This window comes from Phascolarctos cinereus, unplaced genomic scaffold (genome assembly GCF_003287225.1).
Source record: "Phascolarctos cinereus isolate Bilbo 61053 unplaced genomic scaffold, phaCin_HiC Scaffold_726;HRSCAF=1367, whole genome shotgun sequence".
Taxonomy (NCBI): Eukaryota; Metazoa; Chordata; class Mammalia; order Diprotodontia; family Phascolarctidae; genus Phascolarctos; species Phascolarctos cinereus.
In genome coordinates, this window is record NW_027556098.1 from 282,436,731 (window position 1) to 282,460,889 (window position 24,159).

Sequence of the window (24,159 nt, forward strand, 5' to 3'; positions counted from 1 at the left end):
CTGAGTCTTCATAATGATGAATTTATGTAAGTCCATAAAGCTAAAAGGGACTTGCTCCATATTGCCTGTATAGGGACTAGTCAGAATTCATACTGAGTGCATACAGGTGACTTTGGGCCATCTACTATGATAATATGTTAAGCTTCTTTTCAAGCTCCATTTTCCCTTCTCCAGGTCAAGGATGAAATTTGAACCATTTAAGTTTAGAAATGATTCATGAATATGACCAAGACCTTCAACATAACAGAAGATTTCAAGTTAAGATGGAATGATCCCTCTTCTTTATTCAGTCACAATGGAAGAACTAAGGAACACTTGCTAGAACTCATTACCTAAGCCACTTTATAGACTTTATCTAGAAAATTCATCTTGACAAGAAATGATCAAAGTTGTCTTTTATAACTTAAATGGAACTGAATGGATATAAGAATGAGTATTAAAATGGACAGTGGTATTAAAACAGCAAATCAATGTAAATGTATGAAAATGAAAAGCAAACATAAGAGCTCAAAATCTACTAGAGGAAGGCAATAAAACTAAGGTGAATTTTCATTTTTTAAAGATATTATATTCATACACATAACTACTATTTCTGAGTAGGGAATGCTCCTAATTTTTGTAACAGGAAGTTGGTTACATTTTTGCCTGGCACTTTTCGTTGCGAAACCCAAGGCAGCGGCAAGTAAGTCGAGTTGAAGATGAGTGTGACAGCCAGGGAGTACCTGCTGTTTTCCACCGTCCCGTCCCTTCTTTTACACTTTAATTTAAGATCTGGAGCCCAGAAGCCCCCGGCATACATGACGAGCCCGCGGGGACGCAAGCAGGCGCGGCCGGGCAGCGCCGCCGCCCCTCCCTACCTCCCAGCGTCCCGGGGCTTCCCGGCGCGCTTGGCCGCTGCGTTCCTCCCTGGGTGGGGCGGGGCACGCGTCGCCATAGCAACCGGGAGCAGCCTTGGGAAGCGGCGGGAGCGGTGGCGGGCAGAGCCAGTCGGAGCCAGGCCCGTAACCGCCGCGGCAGCCGCCGCCGCCACCACTGCTGCCGGGCCGGAGGGAAAGCTGGGGAACAAACGGGCCTAGCCTGGCCAAAGAAGGGACAGCTTGGGCCGGAGCCGGAGCTGGGGCAGGGGCCACGACGCGCTACCCGGCGGCTTACGCGGAGAGGCCGAGACCGTGGCGGGCTAGATCGACGTTACCCTACTCCTCGTCCCCTCCTTCGGGCAGCCGAGAGCTGGGGGCAGCCAAGGTACCTGACCGCGCTTCCAGGCCCGGGCCGGCCCGCCCAGCCCCGGGAGCTGTCCCGGGCTGGACAGGGGGAGAGGGTGACCCGGGCCCAGCCTGCCAGGGACGCCCCCGGGCCGGACCCCCCTGCGCCAGTGGCGGAGGATGAGCGAAGTTGGGAACTTCGTGCGGATGGGGGTTTGGGAGGTGATGTTAGTGCAAACGTTTCATTTTTCATTATCTCAGGCCGACTAATCCTCCTTCTCCGTCTCTCACCTCCTTAATACTCCTCCTTCCACCTCCTTGGGGCCATCTCCTGTCAACCTAATCTGTATCTGTCCACTGGACCCAGATGGCTCCGGAGGAGAAAGTGAGGTTGGTGACTTTGCACAGCCCTCCCTCACTGAAATCCAATTCACTTACAAGTCATGGCATCACCTTCCTGATGTCATGCTCCTCTTGGAGAATGAAGGACAAACAACAATAAACAACAACAACCTTCTACCTCCTTAATACTCCTCCATCTGCCAACTCCTCCCTTTCTTCCTTCCTCCTCCTTTATCTTCCTTCCTCCATCTTTCTCCTTCTGCATCCTCCTCCTGTCTTCCTCCTTCATCCCCCTCCTCCATCCTCTTATCCCTCCCTTCTCCTCTTCTATCCTCCTCCTCCTTGATTGTCTTCTTTCTCACCTAATTTTTTCTTCCTCTCCTCCCTCTCCTTTCCCTCTCCTCCCCTCCTCCTCCTCTTCTTTATAATTCTCCAATTTATAAAATTAGAATATTTTTCTCTTTTTTCCATAAGCAGCCTTTATTTTGTATTTTGTTTGCATTTTATTCTCGCAGATTTAAATATACACCTTTGTATATATGAATGTATATAGATGAACATCTATACATATACACACATCTATTTGACGGTTGCTGGGACAAACAACTCCGAAATAAATAGGCAGTGGGTATTTTTAGAGTTTGGGTATTATTCTTTGAAAGTTGACTTCTGAAATCAACTCTAGAATTCAAGACTTCAAGACTTGTGGCATTCAGTGGCTAGAGTACTTGAATTTAAGTCATATCTTTTGAGCCGCCTAGGTCAGTGTATTGGTATTCCAGAAGAGGAACAGAAAGAGAAGGCAAAGAAGTTTACATGAAGCTAACATAATCAACCAACAAGTTTTTTTAATTAACCATATAACAATAATAGCATTTATATAGTACCTTAAGGTTTGAAAAGTGCTATACATGTATTATCTCAGGTGGTCTAATATTCCAGGCACTGGGTATATACAAAATCAAGTAAAACTTAGATCTTGCTATCATGTAGCTTATATTTTATGGAGGTAAGTAACATAATAAATACAAAATAGTTAAATATTTGATAGCTGGGGAGGTCAGGCACTTGATTCTATGAGGTAGAGCATATCAGGAATTGAAGTGGGGACAGGAGGGGGAAAGAGGGAGACAGAGAGAAAACACACACACACACACACACACACACACACACACACAGAAGTCCAGTTTGTATGGACCATAAGTGTGGTAAAGGGAGTACATGTAATACTAAAGCTGTAAGATTGGAGGCAAATTGTAAAGAGCTTTAAAAGTCGCAGTTTGTATCTTATCCTTAAGGCAAGTATAGAGCCAATGCATTTTACTGAGAAGGGGACTGACTTAGTCAAATCTGCAATTAAAGAAAAAAACTGTGGCAATTGTGTGGAGGATAAATTAGAGGGGAAAAGACTTGAGGCAGGGACACCAATTAGAGCAGTGTTGCAATAGTGTAGGCAAGAAGTGATGAAGCCTGATCCACTGAGGTGGTGGCTCAAATGAAAATGAGGTGGGGTCAAATGAAAAGATGTTATAGAGTTAGAAATGACAAATTTGGCCATCAATAAGATTGGGAGAGGCAGAGAAGGTGTCAGGGAGAATGAGACATTGAGGATGAAAATGAAGTTACTAACCTGGAAGGCTGGGAGTCTCAACAGAAATAGGGAAGTTTGATAGAGTTTGAATAGAAAATTAATGACTTGTGTTTTGTTCATATTGATTTGGAGATGCTCTGTGACATCTAGTTTGAAATGTCCAATAGGCAGTTAGTGATGTGGTTGTAGTGATGTAGACAAGAGTTCAGGAGAGAGACTGGTACTGTATATGTAGCTGTAGAAATCATCAGCATAGAGATGATAATTAAACCCATAGGAATTGATATGGACACTTAAGAGAATAAAGAAAGAGAGGAGGACTCATGCCATACTTTTGGAGAATACTCATAGGGGTGTGGTAGAGATTATGAGCAAGCAAAGGAATTTGAGAAGGAGCAGTTAGAAAGGAAGGAGGAGAACCAAGAGGGAACAGTGTTATGAGGAGTATCTAAAAAGAAAGGTGCAGCACAAAAGTCAAGAAGGATGAGGACTAAGAAAATACTCTTAGATATGAAAATTAAAAGACTCGGTAACTTTGGAGAGAATATATTAAATTGCTTGATGAGGCTGAAGGGAGGTAATGAAGGTAGATAGCTTTTCCTAGAAGTTTGGTTGACAAAAGGAGGTGATATAGAATGAGGGGATGGTAGGGTCTAGTGAGAATTTGAGGGAGACGGGCACGTTTGAAGGCAGTAAGGAAGCTCTGGGGAAAGATTAAAGAGAGTGAGGGAAGGAAAGAGCAGGAGAGAGCAAGAAGATGAACATGATTGAGGTTTCGGTTTGCTAGAGAAGATGGAAGGGGATGGGATGAAGGGCACATATAGGTAAATTAAGTCACTTAACAGTTCTGTTTGTAATACCATATTGAAGAGAAAGAAAGTCACATTTTCTAAAGAAAATTTAAAATGGATAATTTTGCCAAGAGCTAATATTCCACAATTTTCTAGATTAATATATACTTATACACTTTAAATTATTATTTTTCTCCTTTCTTAACAGGTTAAAAGATCAAGAAACTTAGGTCAAATGGAGTCACGTCTTGAAGTAGAGAACCCAGACCAGAATGTAATGGGGTAAGTGCTGAAGTTTCCTTTTGTAGTTGAAAAAATTCTGCATAATAATAATAATGATAAGAGCTTACATTTAGACAACACTTTAAAATCTATAAAGTCTTTTCTTCACAATACTTCACTAAGATAGGTAGTACAAGTTTTCTCCATTTTATAGATGAGGAAACTGAAGCCCGAGAGATGAACTAGTTTGCTCACAGACACAGCCAGTAAGTGACAGAGCTGGGACTTAAGCAAACTAAGCTTTTGTGACTTCAAGTCCAATGCTTGGTTGTTTTGGATTTTCTTTGTTAAAGGAGAAGCTTGGTTGTCGCATAAAAGAGCAGTGGTCTTGAAGGAGGGAGACTTCACCATAGTCTTAGCTCTTCCGCTAACTAGCAGGATGACTTTGGGGGGAAGTTATTTGACTTTCTCTGGGCTTCAGTTTCCTGTTCTGTAAAATAGGGATAATGGTAGCACTACTTACCTTAGGAGGCTGAGATGAAAGTATTTACAAACAGCAAAGTGTTATGCAGATGTGAAATTGCTTTTAAAGTAAGAAGACTACAAGATTTTTCACTGACCAAAATATAGCATTAAAACTGGATGTTGGTTTTGTGTATATGTCTATATATGTAAATACATGCACATATGCTGCTAACATATAATTAATGTATATTATTCTATAAAATACGTATGTCATATTATATATGTATATAAAATTAAGTGAAGAAAACAACATCATTATTCTTTACCTTTCTGCCCTCAATTCCTGCATTTCTCTCTCTCTTTTTCTCGCCTTATCTCTGTATATAATGTAAAATTATATATAGAGAGAGAGAAATAAATAAAATTATATATATAAAGAGATTATATATGTATATATAGAGAGAAAGAAAGAGAAAGAAAGAAAGAAAGAAAGAAAGAAAGAGAAAGAGAGAAGAGAGAGATGGGGAGGGAAGGTACAAAAATTTAGGCAAGAAAGGGTGGAGAATAATGATATTGCTTTTACCACTTAGCATTTTTTTTAGCTCAAATCAGTTTGCAAAGCAAGCCTAAAAGGTTCTTGGGAATTTCAAACCCTGGGTTCATACAGTTAGTTACCTGAAACAGTGGACTCTGATTTCAACAATGTACTACAATTCAGCATGAGACATGGGGAACTATAAAAACTTAATATTGCTCTAGAAGTACTTTGCCTGACCTTTATTCATTAGCCCCTTAGCTGGGTGCCCAGGCTTTAGTCTCTGGCCACGATTAAGGAAATGTCTACTTGTCCTTGGCCAAGGCTTTCTAATGATGTCACCCTAATAGAAAGGAGTTAAGATGGCTAGAAGATGGCCTTGAAGAGATAAAGTCCAGAAGCTGGGAGCATAGAGAAGCTTGGCAAACGCACATCTAGCAGAGATGACAAGCATCAGCCGCCATCAAACCCAGCAGTGATAATGAGGCATGTAATAGAACAATACACCTAGCAGAGAAGAAAGATGTTGAAATCACTAGACAGCGTCAGCCGCCTTGCAGCACAGGAGGTGTTAGTTGCCAGGACCATGCCTGTACCCTGGCGATACGTGTTCTCCTTGTGTATCTATTCCACGTGTAGTCTCTGGTTATATGTGTTCTTCCTCTATTGGTAGTTGTGTAACCATGTATTAGAACATAGTGGTAATCTTGTCACTTTCTTTGCTACGTTGCTTGATTAAATGGCTTTTATTTCAGCTAATGTGTCCTCTGGTTGATAAAAGTAAACAGATGTGGGGGCTTACGAGCTATGGCTTCGAATAGATGCTGAACCACCAAAAGCCTCGATCTAACTGAGGTAGCTTTTATGGGGGTAGAATAAATTTATTAAAGGCTGAAGTAACTCAAGTTTTGAAGTTCAGTTTAAATGGAAGTATTTCTCCAGCTATTTCTGATAAAACTGTAAATAGGGTTAGTTAGGGAGCAGCTCGGTGGCGCAGTGGATAGAGCACAGGCCCTGGATTCAGGAGGACCTGAGTTCAAATCCGGCCTCAGACACGTAAGACTTACTAGCTGTGTGACCCTGGGCAAGTCACTTAACCCCAATTGCCTCACCAAAAAGCAAAAAAAAAATACTGTTAGTTAAAATCCACAAGTATAATTCTTTATAATCTTTAAACAAGTGTACTTTTACCTCTGTGGGATCTCAAGACTCCAAAGCACATGCTTTACTGCTAGATTTGCCCAGGAGTGGCTTTCAGTGTAGTTTAGTATGGCTAATGAGAGAACCAAGGAGACTTCCTGGAGACCTCAAGTCCGTTCTTCCTAGCACCTTGCTTCATGGTGTTCCTCAACTCTGGCTCTGTTTTTGGAGATAAAATTAACATAAACTATTGAGAACTTCAGGTGTCAAGTGATAAGAAATGACATGTTGGAAGCGCCCTCCCTGGCATTCCTGGTCCTTGTTAATGGCAATTTAATTCCATGAACATTAATCACCACTGTGTGGGAGGCACTGTGCTAGGGATGCAAGGGCAAAAATAAAGCAAACCCTTTTACTCGCTTGCATCCTACTAGCCCATTGGTTTGGGCAGGTGTCGGGGGCTGGGGATGCTCTCTGGCATCTGGTAAGTTGATAGCTTTTGAGGCCTTTCAGATGGGGAACCTAAGTTTGGGCTTTGGAGGTGAGGCACCCCCATCTGGACTTGCTGCTGTCTGCCTTTATTCTGGCTATGTGATAGAACCTAGCGACATTATTTCTCTCTCTCTCGTGTGTGTGTGTTTGCTTTACTTCTCACCAAAGCTCTATAAAAGCAAGTTGTGGGATGAGAGCTGTTGTCAGAGATCTCCAGAAGCACCTGGCTCACTTGCAATCAGAATTCAGGTCAAAAGGAGATCTTTGAAGACATCGAAATTGTACTTGGCCTGGGGTGCAGTTTTACCTAAGAATGGTCTTGAGCGGCAGCAAGGCAGAAGGGGTTTGGGTTTTGTCAGTCAGTCAAAAAGCATTTATCAAATTCCTGATATGTGCTAGGCAGTGTGCTAGGTATTGGGGATACAAAGGAGGGGAAGGAACCAGCTCCTGCCCTCAATAAGCCTACATTCTAAAGGTGAAAATAACATGTAAATCACTAGGTAAATAAAGATCTATGCAGAGTAGTAGGAAGATAATCTGAGTGGGAAGGAACTGGCAGCTGGCAGAGGTAGGGGTGGAGTGGGAAGAGAATACAGGAAGGGCCTCCTGTAGAAAGTAGTGTTTGAGCTAAGTCTTGAATAAAGCCAGGGAAATGAAGAGGTGGAGGTAAATGGGACACAGTATTACAGGTATGAAGGACAGCCAGTACAAAGGCATGGAAAGAGGAGATTACAGGGTACGTGGAGAAGAACTGGTCTTGATAAGGAGAAGGGCCATCTCTCTACTTTGAGAAAAGAAAATAATGATAAAAACATACTCACATACGTGAGTGCATCCTGAAGTCTATAAACATTCAGCCCAATCTACCAAATTCTCTTTGTCTAAACTACCATAAAATGAGAACTGATTTATAGAACGATGATTTAAATGCTTATTAGGGCAGAAGAGCTGGCCAATACATTTTAGAAAGGTTTTCAACCATAGCAATAGAATAAAACCAGAATATTCATTTAAACAGAAGGTCCTTTTTCCTTAGCACTCTTAATTATTTCACATAATGAAAATCCAGAATTCAAGGTATTTTTGTGCTGGAGTATATCTCATGCTAGTGGTACTGAATGGCAAAGTGGGATAGTAACCCAACCCTTAGTAGATGTTATAATTGCCTAGATAAGTGGGGAAAGAGAAGTTCTAGCAGATGTATATTTAGACTAAGAATCTCTCATTATAAGGGAAGTGCCTATCAGATGAAAGAGCTCCTATAGCTTTCTCCCATTGCCAGAGGACATAGGAACTCTGATATCATTCAATTAATGTTTATAAATATACAGACATATAAGTATTACAGCTACATGATGGTTCATATTACAATAGTCAGAATGTTGCAAACCAACTCTTTTCCACAAAAATAGTTATCAGTTCATTCTCTTTAAGTTTTCCCCTCCCCCTTTGGGATTTTCTTTCCAATTTTATAATGAAACTCACTGGGAAAATGGGGAGAATAGGGATTCAGCCTGTGATTCCATTGGGCATTCTCAGCAACTTAATAATTTTGAGAGATTCCTGGCACACTGAAAGATGAAATGCTATGTCCAGGGGTCACACAGTATATGTCAGAGATGGAACTTGAAGCCTAGATCTTCTTGGCTTTGAGGCTGGCTCTCTACACGCCATCCCCTCCCTCTCAATAGGAAAATCTTTTTTGTTTGTTTTTGTTTTTGGCTAGGCAATGGGGTTAAGTGACTTGCCCAGGGTCACACAGCTAGTAAGTGTTATGTGTCTGAGGCTGGATTTGAACTCAGGTCCTCCTGAATCCCAAGTCGGTGCTATATCCACTGTGCCACCTAGCTAGCTGCCCCCTAGAATCTTTTTTTAACTGAAGTTTTCTTTATGACCAACCATGTCAAAACATGTATCTTTCATAAAGCAAGGGATACCAGATGAGAAATGTGTGTAAAGCTAATATACAAGAGTAGCACAGGGTGGTCCAAGTTATGATCTTTGTTATTGGAGAGAACATTCACATGGATAAAAGAGAGCCATTTATATATTTTAGTATAACAAATTAACTCAGTAGGGAAGCAAAATCTTAAAATTATCATGTTTCTTTGGATATATGTTTCTGTGTAAAAAGTGCTTACATTTAGACTAAGAGTCAGGAAGACTTGAATTCAAATTCTGCATCAGTCACTTACTAGCTATGTGTCCCATGTAAGTCCCCTATACCTCTCTAAGCCTCAGTTTTCCCATCTGTAAAATGAGGATAACTATAACTCATACTTCCAGGGTTGTCATGAGGAATGAATAAGATATTTGTAAAGCTCTTTGCAAACCTTAAAGCACTATATAACGTCTAGTGTGTGTGTGTATATATATATATATATATGTATATATATATATATAAAATACATAACATTTTAATATATAATATATATGTATTTCTCCACTAACTTCTAACTGAAAGTTATCATTTCCTGCAATTATAATGTAGACAAGAAAACATATAATGAGAAGGTGTCCATAGTTTTCACCAAAATACCAAATACTAAATAGGAGTCCATGACACACACTCAAAAAGATTAAGAATGCTTGGTTTAGAGAGAGGGGAGCAGGTGGCCCAAGGGAGGATAGAGAAAGCATATTGAACAAGATCCTGTGATGAAGACAAATTGGTAGGAAGAGAAAACCACACCAGACCAGCACTAGGAAAACCCAGTGGGGGAAGTGTGTTTGAGAGGGGGTAGTTAACAGTGTCACCCTAGAGAGAGATGAAGAAGGATGAAGCTTGAGAAAAGGCCATAGGATTTAGCCACTAAGAAATCATTAGTCACTTTGGGACAATAGTTTTATGTAAGTGAAGGGGATGGAAGTCAGATGGCAAGTAGTACAGAAAGAGGAGGCGGGTATATCAGCTTTTACCAGGAGTTCGGCAGTAAAAAGGTGGAGCAATATAAAATCACTTGAGAAAGATGATAAAGTCAAGGGACAGGTTTTTACGGATGGGGGAGATCTGGGCATATTTGTAGGCAGCAGGGAAGGAGCCAGTCAATAAAGAGAAATAGAAGATTAGAGTAAGAGATAGATCTTGTGTAATTATGACTGAGCCTGGCATGAAGAAAAGATGAAAAAATGTACCTTCTTTAATTAGAGATTGTAGAGTTTTGCATGTGGTGTTGGTGTTGCATTGATGCATTGATTTTGCCAAAGTGTTAGGTTTTTTTTTTTAAATCTTTGTTAAAATGGAAAGGTGTGCTTGGCAAAAGGCATTAATAAACCTTAAAAAGAAAAGAGAGAAGGGGATGATCAAAAAAGACAAGCTCTCCAAAGAGCTAAGAGAAGATGGATCATGGGGAGAAGTACAGCAGTTGCCTTTGACAAACAGAAACACCCCTTCTTTCAAGACTGAAGCAGAGAAGGAGAGAATGGGATTGATATTAAAGGCAAGACCTGAATTCTCTGTTTTACAACCATTCAGAAAAATAAGGAGAATATTAGTTGGCTTTTAAAGCATCAGGAAATTTAAAATCTTAGTAAATGCTGTGAAATACCCCAAGGGAAGTCCAATCTTAGCTTCCTTCTGTTTTAGTTCTGGACCACTTTTATCCACGTCTGCAGTGCTTGTCTATGATTGATGGATATGGGAAAAATGCATTGCATTTAAATATCAATTTAATTGCTTCAATAACTCTATCTATATACACATGTATCATAGTATCAGATTCCTAATCAGAATATTCAAGCTAAAAGACACCTTAGAGATCACTTTGCTCAGATTTCACATCTCACAGATGAGGAAACTGAGACACAGAGAGTTTAAATGACTCATGTAACATTACATAGCTACTCTTATCAGAGCCAAGACTGGAACTCAGATCTCCTAATTTCTAGGCCAGTACTTTTCTCACCATACTACACTATTGTGGACTATAAACATACCAAATATAGAAAAATGACAAGCATCATGGTTTTAGACTTGGAAGAGACCACAGAGGTATCTAGTCCAGCCCCATTATTTTTCAGATGAAGAAACTGAGCCCAATGTGGTGAAGTGACTTGCCCATTTACAGGAGCAGCTAGATGGGGCAGTGGATAAAGTGCCAGTCTTGGAGTCAGGAAGACTCATCTTTCTGAGTTCAAATCTGACCTCAGACACTTACTAGCTATGTGACCCTGGGCTTAATCTTGTTTGCCTCATTTTCCTCATCTGTAGAATGAGCTGGAGAAGGGAATGGGAAACCATGCCAGTATCTCTGCCAAGACTCACAAAGAGTCAGACACAACTGAAAAACTGACTGAACAACAACGTATCCACATTGAATTGATTGTGGAATGTGGTACAAGATGTTGGTCAAGGTCTAATTCCTGAAAGACGACTTTCCAATTATATAAGCCACTTTTATCAAACAGAGAGTTCTTTCATAAGTAATTTATATTTTCTAGTTTACTGAACACTAAACTTCCGTTTTTTTCTGATTTTTCCTTGTTTAACCTATCTCTGTGTTTAAACCATGATCAAATGGTTTGGGTAACTGTTGCTTTATGATAGTTTGAAATCTACAGGTGCTTTTCTTCTTTCGTTTCTACCTGTTTTCATTATCGTTTTATGAGTTTTGTAAAATGTCCTCATGTAGTCTGATTGGTATAGTCTTAAAACTGAAAATTAACTTTGGTAGTATTGTCATTTTTATGGTATTTGCACAGTCCCATTATGCACATTGCACATTCCTTCAGCTATTTAAGTTGTTCTTTACCTAAGAAGCACTTTGTAATTAAATTTATAGAAAGTATTTTTGTGTGTGGTAGATTTATCACCAAATATTTTATGCATTTTATAGTTGTTTTGAATGGGATTTCTCTCCTATTAATTCTTGGATTTTGTTATTATGTTACATAATGTGATGATTTTTGTGGGTTTGTTTTGTAATCTGCAAATCTTTGCTGATTCCCTAGGAAGGGTTTTCTAAGTAAACCTTCAAGTCATAACAAATAGAAGTAGATCTCATAGCATTTTTTCTATTTTTAATGACTCATATTCAAATTTGTAATATGTAGTATATTTAATTTGTATTTTATCTTATTTCTTCATACTATTTTATAAGGTTCTTGAGGATATCTTATTTATATTGAAAGGCACCAGGACCTTGCGGCTTGACTTAGAATTAGAAAGACCGAGCTTCAAATCCTCTCACTGACACTTAATAGTTATTGAACTATGAACAAGTCACTTAAACTCTCTGATCCTCGATTTTCTCATCTTTCAAGTGTGCCTTATAACGCCTATAGTATCTGCCTCCCAGTGAGGATAAGGCTCAAATGAAATAATTTATGTAGAGTACTTTACAAACTTTTAAGCACTATATAAATAGCAGTGTTATTATTACCTTTGTATCTCTTCTAGTCCCTGGCACATGGTAAGTGCAAAAACAAACATCTGTTGAATTAATTTGTGGAGAGGTGAGTCCTCTAAGTTTAAGTAAACTTTAATCCGTCAACAAATGTTCTTTGAGCAAAGTGTTATGGGAAATACTGAAAGAGTTTACTTTCTGATTGGGGAGGTAAAATATATAGATAGACATGAAAAATTCACAATACGAGGCAGTAAGTTAATAAATTAGTAGTGAAGGGGGCGGCTAGGTGGCGCTGTGGATGGAGCACCGGCCCTGAAGTCAGGAGGAGCTGAGTGCAAATGTGGCCTCAGACCAAACTCTTGACACTTAACTAGCTGTGTGACCCTGGGCAAGTCACTTAACCCCAATTGCCTAAAAATAAATAAATAGATAAATTAGTAGTGCAAACAGAATGTATCACAGGAATTCACAGAAGAGAGAAATCGCTATGGGGTGACATGTTTGGAAGGCCTTTCAGGAGAAAATGACAGGAGCTAGTTGTGAGGCATGGGTAAGATTTGTACAGAGAAAAGGAGGGCCATTTAGGCAGAGTGACTAATGTTAGCAAAGTGCAGGGATAGGAGTTTGCAAGTTTTTAATTATTTTTTTTATAGGACAGTGAGTAGACAAGTCTGTCTGGAATAGAGGGTTTTGTGTAGGGTAATAACGCACCATGAGTTTAGAAAGGTAGGGGACAGAGAAGACATATTCACCCCCCCTTTCCTTTGCAAAGATGGAAGGGGCAGGGTTCACAGGTGTGTAATAGTGCTTATAATGTCAGAGCCTTTCAATGTAGTGATTGTTTTTGCTGAATTTTTTCCTCTTTTTTAAAAAAATTATTTGTTATAAGAGATGGCTTTCTGGAATGGAGCAGAAAGTGGAATACAGGGGGAAATCTAGCAGTGCAAAGAAAAAAAATCAATAAAAATCTTTTTAAAAAGAAAGGTAGGGGCCAGGTTGTAGAGGACCCAGAATGCCAGGCTGAGGAGTTTGGACTTCACCCTATACAGTGGATGTACAAAGGTCTTTCTTTGAGAAGAGATGTACACGATGGAATAGTAGTTTTGAAAAAGCTTAATCTGACAGTACAGATGAATTCTTGGAAAGGCAAAAAGTTGAAGCTAACAAGTTAATAACTTGTTCAAACAGTCCAAGTGTAAGGTGATAAGGTTATGATAGCCTCAGCTGAGGAGTAGTATAAGTGATGAATCAGTGAGAATAGAAATGAAGAAGGGACACAAGAAACCTTAGGAAGATAGAATCAATAGGATTTAATTGCTGGACGGTGGAAAAGAAGATGACACCAAGGCTTTGGACCTGGTGATGGGAAACCTGGTGGTGTGTTTGAAAGAAACTAGAAAGTCAGGGAGGAGAGGAGAGTTTTGGAGAAATTTGCTCCTGATTTGCTGAGCAACATAGGTTACTTCTCTACTTCCTCAGCTGTAAGATGAAGGGATGACACTATTTGACCTCTAAGGCCCATCTTAACCTAAATTCCATGATTCTATGATGAGATCACATTGGCCTTGAAGAGACAGTGAAATATTCCAGTGAAAATTCCCAGCAAAAAAGTTGAAGTTTGGTATTAAAGCACAAGAGACAGGTCATAGGTAGAGATGCAGATTTGGAAACCACCTAGATAAAAAAGTGAAAATCACAGCTCTAGGAATAGATGAGATCTCCAAGGGACCGGAGGAATAAGGTGGTAGGGAAAAGGAGGGTGATATCCTTTTCAACATATAAGGATATGCTACACTAGGTGCTATAGAGAATACAAATATTAAATAAGACCTGATTCCTCTGTTAACACAACTCAAAATCTAGTAGTGTCTTCTATCACACAATTTAGCACTCGGATATTAATGGTCATTAATTTTTCATAAATTGAATCATAGATTTTCCAACTGGAAGAGGTCTTATATATTGTCTAATCAATGTCAAGCAATGCTTATTCAGCACCTGACATAGTTTCTTGCATGTAGCAAATGCTTAATGCTGTTTGGATTGCATTATGCCAAGTCTGACTCTGCCATTTTACAGACAAGGAAATAAAGTAGATGAAACTTGTTGGTTGGTCAAGCAAATAAGGAAAATAAAGTAAGTTAGTATCAGTCCTGAGATTATAATTCAGGTACCATGACTCCTAGGCCAATGTTTGGATTCTTACCCTTCCCTTGACAAAGAAACTTCAAGAGTCTTTAGAAATCATAATCATCATAAGGGCTAGTATGCTGACAGCTATTAACTTGAATATTATAGTCACAAATCACTTCCTTATTGAAGTGGGGAAAGGACAGGGAATAAGCATTCATTTAGCACTTATTATGTCCCAGGTGGGCAGCTAAGTGGTGCATTAGATAGAGTCCCGGACCTGGAGTCAGGAAGACCTGAATTCAAATTCGGCCTCAGACATTTACTAGATGTGTGAACCAGGGCAAGTCACTTACCTGTGTTCGCCTCAGTTTCCTCATCTGTAAAATGAGCTGGAGAAGAAAATGATAAATGACTCTAGTATTTTTGCCAAGAAAATCCCAAATGAGATTGTGAAGAGTTTGACACGACTGACAAAAAATGTCCCAGGCACTGCTCAGCACTTTTTACAAATACTATCTTATTTGATCCTCACAACAACCCAGAAGGTAGGTGCTATTCTTATTCCCATTTTATATTTGAGGAAACAGAGACATATGTAGAAGTTAAATACCTTGCCCCCCCAGCATCACATAGCTAGTAAATGTCTGAAATAAAATTTAAACTCAATCTTCCTGACTTCAGGCTCGTGCTCTATCCACTATGCTACCTATGTCTTGAAAAGAACAGTGGTGTTTTCTTAGTCCCAATTAATCTCTCTGCATAATCTGCCTTTGTAAAGTGTCTCTCTTTCTGGAAGCTCTCTTATCCTTTGGTGTCTGTAACAGCACATTATAGACTACTTTGCTTCTTATTTCTTCTCTGTTATCTTCATTGGCATTTCTAACTGTGAGCTTTCCCCCATACCTTAATCATTGGTTTTCTATTCTTTCTTGTCTGCTTTCATATCTCTAGAGAATTAACAAATTCTCTCACCATCAGAGGTTACCTTAGGAGGATGACTGTCAGATTGTTGCATCTCCCTTGATGTCTGTCTTCCTTATCTTCAGTTTTTTTATGGATATTTTCACTTAATTATCTGACTGTCACTTCAGATACAACACGCCTAACACCACACTCTGGGATGGATATTGAGAAAATGAATTATCCACTCAACAGACATTCATTAACTACCACTTACTATGTGTAGAGACCGTGCTAGGTACTGGGGTAGATAGAAAGTATAGATAAGAATTGACCCATATCCTCATAGAATTTATATTTAAGTAGAAGGATGATCCAAATAACTCTAAAAGTCAGCCAACAAACATTTCTTAAGTACCTACTATGTGCCAGGCACTGTGTTAATAATAATAAGTGCTGGGGATAAAAATAAAAACACAGCCCCTCCTCTCAAAGAGTTCACATTCTAATAAGGGATACAACATGTAAAAAACTATGCATATATAACATATATGCATTGTAAGTAGAACATCATCTCAGAAGGCACTGAGTGGGATGGGAGGAGGGGCTGAAGGAGGAAACCTGGAAGATATCCACAGAAAGTGAGACTTGAGATGAGTTTTGAATGAAGCCAGAGGGTAAAGAGGAAGAGAGAGAACTTTTCAGGACTTGGGGGACAGCCAACAAAAAGACATAGAATGGGGAGAATGGAATATTGTGTGTAAGGAACAGAAAGAAGGTCAGTGTTGCTGGATTATAGAATATATAGAGGAGAGAAAAGTGTTAAAAAGACTGGAAAGGTGGAAAGTATAAGGTTTTAAAGAACTTTAAAAACCAAACAGGAGTTTATATTTGATCTTGGAGGTTGTTCGTCCTTAGTTTTCAAAGAGGACCAGCGGCATCTCAGAGTGATATCTTGACTTGCCCGTGAATTAAATTTTAAGTGAGGCAGAGGGGCACATGAAGGCATTACAGTATATTGAGAAGAGAGGTTGGGGGTGGGGGTGGTGATCTTCCTAAAATGCATGGTCAGAGCATGGTTTTTAGGAAGATCACTTCGGCAGCCTTGTGAACGATAGTTTGGTGTCATGATAGATTCAAGGCAGGGAGAACAACCAGCAGGCTATTGAAATAATCTGGGTTTGAGGTGATAAGGGCTTGCACCAGTGTGGCAACTGTGCGACTGGATAGAAAGGGGAGACCTGTTGTGGCTACAGAAATAGCCAAGTCTTGGCAACAGATTGGATATTGGGGTGGGGGAAGTGAAGAATTGAAGATGACACTTAGCTTGCAAGCCTTGGGTGCCTGGGAGGATGGTGAAGCATTTGACACTAATGACTCACCTTCTGGCCTATTCCATCTCCAAGCTGGTTGCCTGGACACCACAGGATGATAATCTGACTGAACTCATTCCTCAGTGGTTAGTACACTCCCCGCCGGGGTGGAGCAGCAAGGTGCACAATGGATAGAGCGCTGGGCTTGGAGTCAGGAAGACTCACCTTTGTGAGTTCAGATCTGGCCTCAGATATTTACTAGCTGGGTGACCCTGGGCAAGTTCCTTCATCCTGTTGGCTCCAGTTTCCTCATCTGTAAAATGGGCTGAACTAGAGAAGGAAATGTCAAACCGCTCTAGTATCTTTGCCAAGAAAACCCCCAATGAGGTCACGTGACTGAACAGCAGCAGCAGCAACGACAAACAACAACGTCCTCTCATACTTTCCCCGTCCTGCACTGTCAGTATTCAAATCCCATTTTCCGTCCTCTTTTAATCCACCCCCTCTTCCTTCCTTCCTCAATGAGTTCGGTGCCTCATGCTGTTTCTTTCTAGCCCGACTCCTGGCCTTGTACCAGAGGGCTTTAACGTACATGTTGGTACTTCCTCAAGTACCTTAATTCCCCAGTTCTCCAGCTGACTGATGTTCGGTGCGTGATGTGCCCGCCTGTCCCACCTCGGCTAACCACATACATGGTCACACCTTTTCCTCTGCCTTACAACCTCTAGCCCTGTTCATCATCCTTCCTATGACCTCCAGTTCTTCCACCCAAGTTTTCCCATTTTCCTTCAGCTACATTCTCCTCCCTTCCCCATCTTGACTCCTTGGTGAATCATTTCTGTTGTAGACTATCCTCCAGGTCCCTCGTTCCCTTATCTCATCACTGATCATGCCCTGCCAAGCCCGTCTCGGATTGTGCTCACCACCTGCTGCTTTTGTTCCTCTTCATACTCCACTGAATGGAAAGGAAGATACAAAACCATACTCACTGGGTTTCCTACAAACTTGTTGAGACTATGTAGTCTCAACTGGGCCCTCACTGCAGCAAGGCAATGGGTCAAAGTTAACATTTGTTTTTGCTAGTACCTCTACTTAAAGTATTTACTGATTTAGTCCACAGTGGAAAATTTTCTTTAATTAGGTCCTTAAGTACAATTTGATATTTTTTCCTTTCGGAATCCTTTGGGGATACCCTTAATCTGATGTTTATACTTCTTGCTTTGTCTTCTAAATATATTTTGTTCTACATACCCTTTATTTGCTTTGTCAGTTCTATTGAAAAGCATGGATTTGAACCCAGGTCCTCCGACCATCTCTCTCCCACTCCACCCCAACCCCCCAACCCATCCCCAAACATGAAGTAGAATTTTCCAAAGTGTGAAGTGAGGAGGAAGGAACCAGCCTTGGTTCCCAGCATGAGAGTCCAAGCACTGTGATAAATCACAAGCATTGGGGGTTGCCCATAGGTTAAGCCTCAGACCCATGTGCTTACCTTCATTGCTGATCTGTATGGCATGGAAGTATCATTCAGTTCCTAACCGATGCTGATTAATATTAGAAAGTATCCAATGCTTGGCCCCTGACTATTGTCTGATTTTGTGGAGGCTGAGGAGTGAGAATCCGAGCCACCCTCAACTAATGTAAAGCTGGGAACTCCTTGGCAGATCTGAAAGCAAAGACAACCTCTTTCTCCAATCAGGCCTGGCTGCTCTGTGATGTAGGCAGCACCTGGTGCTTTGGTGTACCCTGGAGGAGGGGGAGGGCAAGGGAGGACCAGTAGACTCTGATTCCAGGTGGATTGTGTTGTATGTACCTGTCTACCCCTCTACAAATGGGTTGTATTTCTAAAACAGATGACTTCAGGCTGGCTAGCCTAAGGTTGAAGGGGATGGTGTGGGAAAGGATCCCCTCAGTTCTATAGCTTTGGCCTAATCTGGCAGAGAGAAATGGGAGGAGGTGGAAGGAGGTACCAAAGGTGGAATTACATCAGGTCTAGGTCATTGCCAGCTTTGACACACCCAGGACTAGTGGAAAGCATTGCTCAGAGGCACCATCAGTCATTATAGTTGCTCCCTGCCTCTTGTTGGCTCTGTTTACTTGACTTTTTTTGTTTGTATTCTTATTTCTTTCCTCATTGTTCCTGAAAGGATGAGAGGTTTGAATAGCATTTCATGATCAGGTTGCAGAAAAAGCTGCCTCTACTTACTTCTTTACTGCTCAAACATCATACCAGGAGTTGTCTGCATAACTTTTGTACACTTGTCAAACCTTGGAATCATCTTTGGCTCTAGTTTTCCGGTGTATTGAGCACCTTAAGAGTAAAGACCAGTCTTTTTGTTTTCCTCTGGGCCCCATGGTGCCTAGTACTGAACTGAGCACATACAGAGTAGGTATTCAATAAAGTGACTGAAGGATCTTGAAGTACTCTGCGAATATTACGTTTATTTTTTATACTAGAAACCTATGTCACCCGTGGCCTTAGTTTCCTAAACTTTGGGCTTACATAGGTCTGATCCTGGGGCTTACCTCCAAAACATCACTTTTTCTTTCTCTTTCATTTGCCTCCCACTCCAGAATTTGCCCTGAGAAATATTTGTCTTTACTATTTGTGCTTTCCAGTTCCCACAGAGTTATTTAGGTGCATAGAAGGGGCATAGACCAGCTTTGAACAGGGGAATATAGAGATGGTAGACGCCACTTAGGGAATATGTGGTTTTTGTCTTCAACTCATGTGATTTTACCTTAAAACAATCCATTGGGAAGCATTTATTAAGCACTCGATATGTGTTAGGCACTGTGTTAAGGTCTGAGACCACAACGACAAAAGCGAAACATTTTCTTCCCTCAAGGAGCTTACAATCTAATAGGAGGAGTCAAAACACACACACTCACATATATACATACATACGTAATATGTACAAGATAAGTATCAAATACTTTGGAGAGAGAGTGCATCAGCAGCTCACAGGTTCAAGGAAAAAGGCTTCATGTAAATCAAGCATTCTTAGGCTTTTTGTGCCAGCAATCCCTTTGGCATATTGGTGAAGCCTATGGGTTTCTTCTCAGATAATGTTTTTAAATGAATAAAATAAAATACATTGGATTACAAAGAAAATCAGTTATATTGTAGTTGTTGTTTAGTTGTTTCAGCTGTGTCCGACCCTTCGTGCCCCATTTGGGGTTTTCTTGGCAAAGACACTAAAGCGGTTTGCCATTTCCTTATCCAGCTCATTTTGCAGATGAGGAACTAAGGCAAATAGGGTTAAATGACTTGCCCAGGGTCACACAGCTAGTAAATGTCCGAGGCCAGATTTGAACTCAATAAGTCTTCCTGACTCCAGGCTCAGCACTCCATCCATTGTGCCACCTAGCTGCCCTATATTACACATTCTTTCTCTCTCTCTCTCTCTCTCTCTCTCTCTCTCTCTCTCTCTCTCTCTCTATATATATATATATATGTGTGTGTGTGTGTGTGTGTGTGTATGTGTGTGTATGTATGTATATATACATATATGTATACATACATCTTACAGTTCATGGATTCTGGGTTCAAAACTCCTCTGATAGGAGGTAACACTAGAGCTGAGTCTAGAAGAAAACCAGGGATTCCAAGGGGCAGAGATGAGGAGGGAAGTGTATTCAGGGCCGGAGGGCAGCCAGTGCAAAGGCAGAAAGACAGGAGGTGCGGAGTGTTGTGTGTGTCTTCAAAACAGCCACTAGGCCGATGGGATTACAGATTGTGTTAGAGAGGAGTGATGTGTAAAAAGAGTGGAAAGTTAGGTTGGGGCTGTAAAGGGCTTGAAATGGCAGAGGAATTTACATTCGCTTTTAGAAACAATAGGGAGCCACTGGAGCTTGTTGAATAGGAGAAGGACATGGTTTGACTTTCATTGTAGGAAGATCACTTTACCCCTTGGAGAAGAGATTGGAGTGAAGGAAGGCATAAAATAGGAAAAACAAACAGGAGGCCACTGCAGTAGGCTTGGTAAGAGGTTACGAGGTCTTTGTAAGATGTTGTGAAGATGGAAATGACAAGATTTGGCAACTAATTAGATAAGGAGTCAGTGATTATTAATACTGAGGTTTCAAACCTGAGTGACTGGAGTGCTGGTGCCTTTGACAGTAATAGGAAAATTTAGGAAAGGCATGAGTTTTGAGAAAGATAATGAATTCTGCTTCGGATATGCTGAGTTTGAGATGCCTTTGGGCGGCTGTCGACATGTGACTAGAACCTCAGGAGAGAGACTACAGCTAGATAAATAGTAAGTTGTAAAAACATCTTTTGGGATTTTGTAAGAATTTTAGTTAACATGAATATTAAATCAACCAAGAAGGGTTATATGGCTTAGTGGATAGAGTACTAGACTTGTATTCTGGAAGACCTGGGTTCAAATCTTGCCTCTGACAATAATTAGCTGTATATTCATAGGCTTGTTACTTAATCTCTCTGAATCTCAGTTACTTCTCTTAAGACTATAAATTAGAGCTGGGTAACAATTTGTATCACAGTCTGCATTATTGAAAGGCATTTCCATGCCAAGAAAATTATAGGCCCTTGATAACTATCTAGGAAATTTCTTTTTTTAAAAATTGTATTTCTATGGGTTCAATTATCATTTCTATGCAGATGACCCCCAAATTATATGTCCTTCATAATTTTTCTCCTGAACTCCAGTTCAGCATCACTCATTGCCTGCCATGTGTTGCAAAATGCGTATCTTGTAGAAACCTTGAACTTTCCTCTCCAAAACTATACTCTGCTCAAACATCTTCTGTGGTTCCCTTTTACCTTTAGAATAAAATGAAAAATCCTTAAACTAGCATTTAAAGCATCCATGGTCTGTCTCCAGATTACCTTTGTAGCAATATTTCACATTGCTTTTCATTCATGCACTCTCTGTTCTAGCCAAACTGAGTTATTACCTGTTTCCTGAGCTGAACTTTTAATCTGCCTCTTCCATGCATCTGTTTCCCATGGCAGGCCTGGAGTAGATTCTCTCCTTCAAAGCTTAGCTCAGGCATAACCTCTTTCATAAAGCCTTCCCTGATCCTTGTCCTTGCTTCCTCCTTGAATTACCTTTATTTATGTGTATACATATACATATTATACATATATGTATGTGTGCACAAAGACATATAATATGTACACACATTTGTGTGTGTACATATTATATATATATATCTGTATGTGTATATATACATGTGTGTGTGTGTATATATATATATACACACGTATGTGTTTGTAAATACTCAAACACACATTTTTGTATCCCCGGGTAGAATACAAGCAGCTTAAGGTCAGGGGCTGTTTCATTTTTGTTTTTGTATCTTTATAGCAAAGTACCTTGCACGTAACAAATATTTAATATTTTTACTCATTTTAAAATGTTGCTTGAAGTATTCCCCTTTATAAGTTTGTATTATTACTCAATCCTTGTCTCAGAAATGTTGTTCTTTTTGGTAACAGTATATTCAGAAATAATTTGTTTTCTGGACGTATGTATAATTATTTGCTTTCAATAATAGAATTGTATTGATTTTTAGGTTTCTGAAATATGTTGAAGTTCCTAATATCATCAGATAATATTGTTTGACTATATATACAGAAATGTTTTTATGTTATACCATTAAACAATAACCATACCAAATTACTGGTCCTGTCCGCTAGCAGCTTTTATAAATATGTACCATTTGTGACTTGAACTGATGAGTGAAATTTATTTCCTTATTTTAGCTAGAAAATTGATTCTAAAGAAAAATATTTTTTAAAAAGCCTCCAAATGCTTTGAGCAATGACAGAATCCCTAGAATGAGTATATACCATACCAGAGTGACTATTGAAGGGCATTCTTCATTTCAATATATGATAGCTGCTATTTTGTTAAAAAAAAACAAACAAACCACAAACCCAACAATCCTGGTCTCACTACTTTATGATCATATCTTACATATGGCCAAACATAATATGAGTTAGGTTTTCCAAGTGACATTTCCAATTAAAAAAGCATTTGTCTAAGTCTTTTCCCCCCTTGCTAAAATAATTTTTTCTATATAAAATCTGTTACTTTGCATTTTGTTCTAGGACTCTTACTGTCTTGATTTATCTCTATCATAGAACCTTGTCAAATGCTTTCTAAAAAAAATTGGACTTCATCTGCCAAATGTCCCTTATCTCTTACAAGTCATCATATTTTCAAAAAATTCCTGCAGATAAATTTTAAAGAATGACTTTCCCATGCTCAGATTCAAAAATGGGTAGTTTAAAAATTGTGCCCTTCTATATTCTCACATAACCCTCCAAATATTTATGACCAGGAAGCTTTCTTATGCATTCTTCATCTTATAAGTTTTAACAGCATTGTAATAATTAAAACTTAGATTTTAAAAAAGCTTTAAAATTTTTATCTGTTAGTGTCCTGGAGGTAGGAAACCTGTGTTCAAAGGCCAGTCCTGCCACTTACTAGCTATGTGTTCTATAGCAAATAACTTCTTAGGAACTCCATTTCCTCATCTGAACAATGAAATGATTAGACTACATGATTTTTCTTTCTGTTTTAACGTTCTGTGATTTTTAAAAAATATTTTCTAGAATAGTACTACATTATTTTACCAAATATAAGACTGTCTTTAATTTGCTTAGTTTCTCAGGGTACCCATAGGTGAGTTTGTCCTTTGTCTCCTATACAAACTAAGTTTTAAAAGACCTTCTGAGTTGGTGTTTCTGAAGAAGGATCCGCATATTCATGCAGCCTATGGTGGAATGGACCTGGGATAGAATCCTCATGTAACTTAAGCACTAAACCCTGCTCTATAGACAAGCAGAACTCATAACATTTTTTTTTCCTGGAATGTGAGAAAGGTATGGATCATGATAGATAAACAGTCAAGAGATAAAATATCCTATTATGTGTATAGCAAAGCTAAATTATTTCCCATACTTGTTTATATATGAAAATCTAATTTATACCATTTTGGTAGTTTTTGAGATTTTCAAGCAGGAGAGCATATACAAAACCTAAAAAGTTCAAAATTGATTTCTTAAATTTTAAGATAGACTACTAATTAAAATGCAAATTTGTTGAAATCTGTTAGAAATTATATCCCAAGCATTCCCAGATAAAAGGCAAAAGCAAGAAATGTTAAGAAAGTTGAAAAATACTAACCTTAAAAAAAGATATCTATATACAACCTGAAAGAGTGATAATAGGAAAATGTTGATAGCTCAGCACACTAGCTGTTCATTCGCAGTTAAGCAACAATATTCAAGAAGGACAGTTGGTTATATTTGTATGTATATACTCCTATCCTATTCTCCAACTAGACCATAGACTAGTAAGCTCTATAAAGATTAGAGGACTATGTTTTATCTACGTTGAGTATCTTATCTAGTACTCAGTATAGTAACTGGAAGAACTCCCCAAGAGTTCCCACACAGTGCGTTCCCCCATAAACGGTTATCCTAGATAGGCAAAGTATCTTACTCCACACCATAGCTCACAAGCCCCTAATATGCCCATCTTCCCTAATCAGCCCACGGACATAGTCAAAAGCAAAGGCATTTCCTGAAATAATATAGTAAGACAAAAAAGCAATAAAATGTTTCCTCTCATAAACCTGACCCACACTCTCCAAGAAGTAAACACACTATTAGTGAAAAGAGTGGACACTTGTAGTGGGGGGTATGT

At 39.5% G+C, this 24,159-nt stretch overlaps 1 protein-coding gene across 11 annotated transcripts in view; it reads left to right on the forward strand.

Moving 5' to 3' along the window:
* The first annotated feature begins 953 nt into the window (after window positions 1-953).
* DEUP1 (deuterosome assembly protein 1) overlaps window positions 954-24,159 on the forward strand; it is a 148,941-nt gene continuing 125,735 nt past the window's right edge. For 10 of the 11 annotated variants that reach the window (XM_021000730.2, XM_021000731.2, XM_021000725.2 and 7 more), the window contains exons 1-2: window positions 954-1,242; window positions 4,135-4,208. In XM_021000730.2, coding sequence (XP_020856389.1) covers window positions 4,162-4,208 — 47 coding nt within the window. In that variant the 5' untranslated portion in view covers window positions 954-1,242; window positions 4,135-4,161. The remainder of the gene's footprint in view (window positions 1,243-4,134; window positions 4,209-24,159) is intronic. The other variant, XM_021000721.2, reaches the window with a different exon arrangement.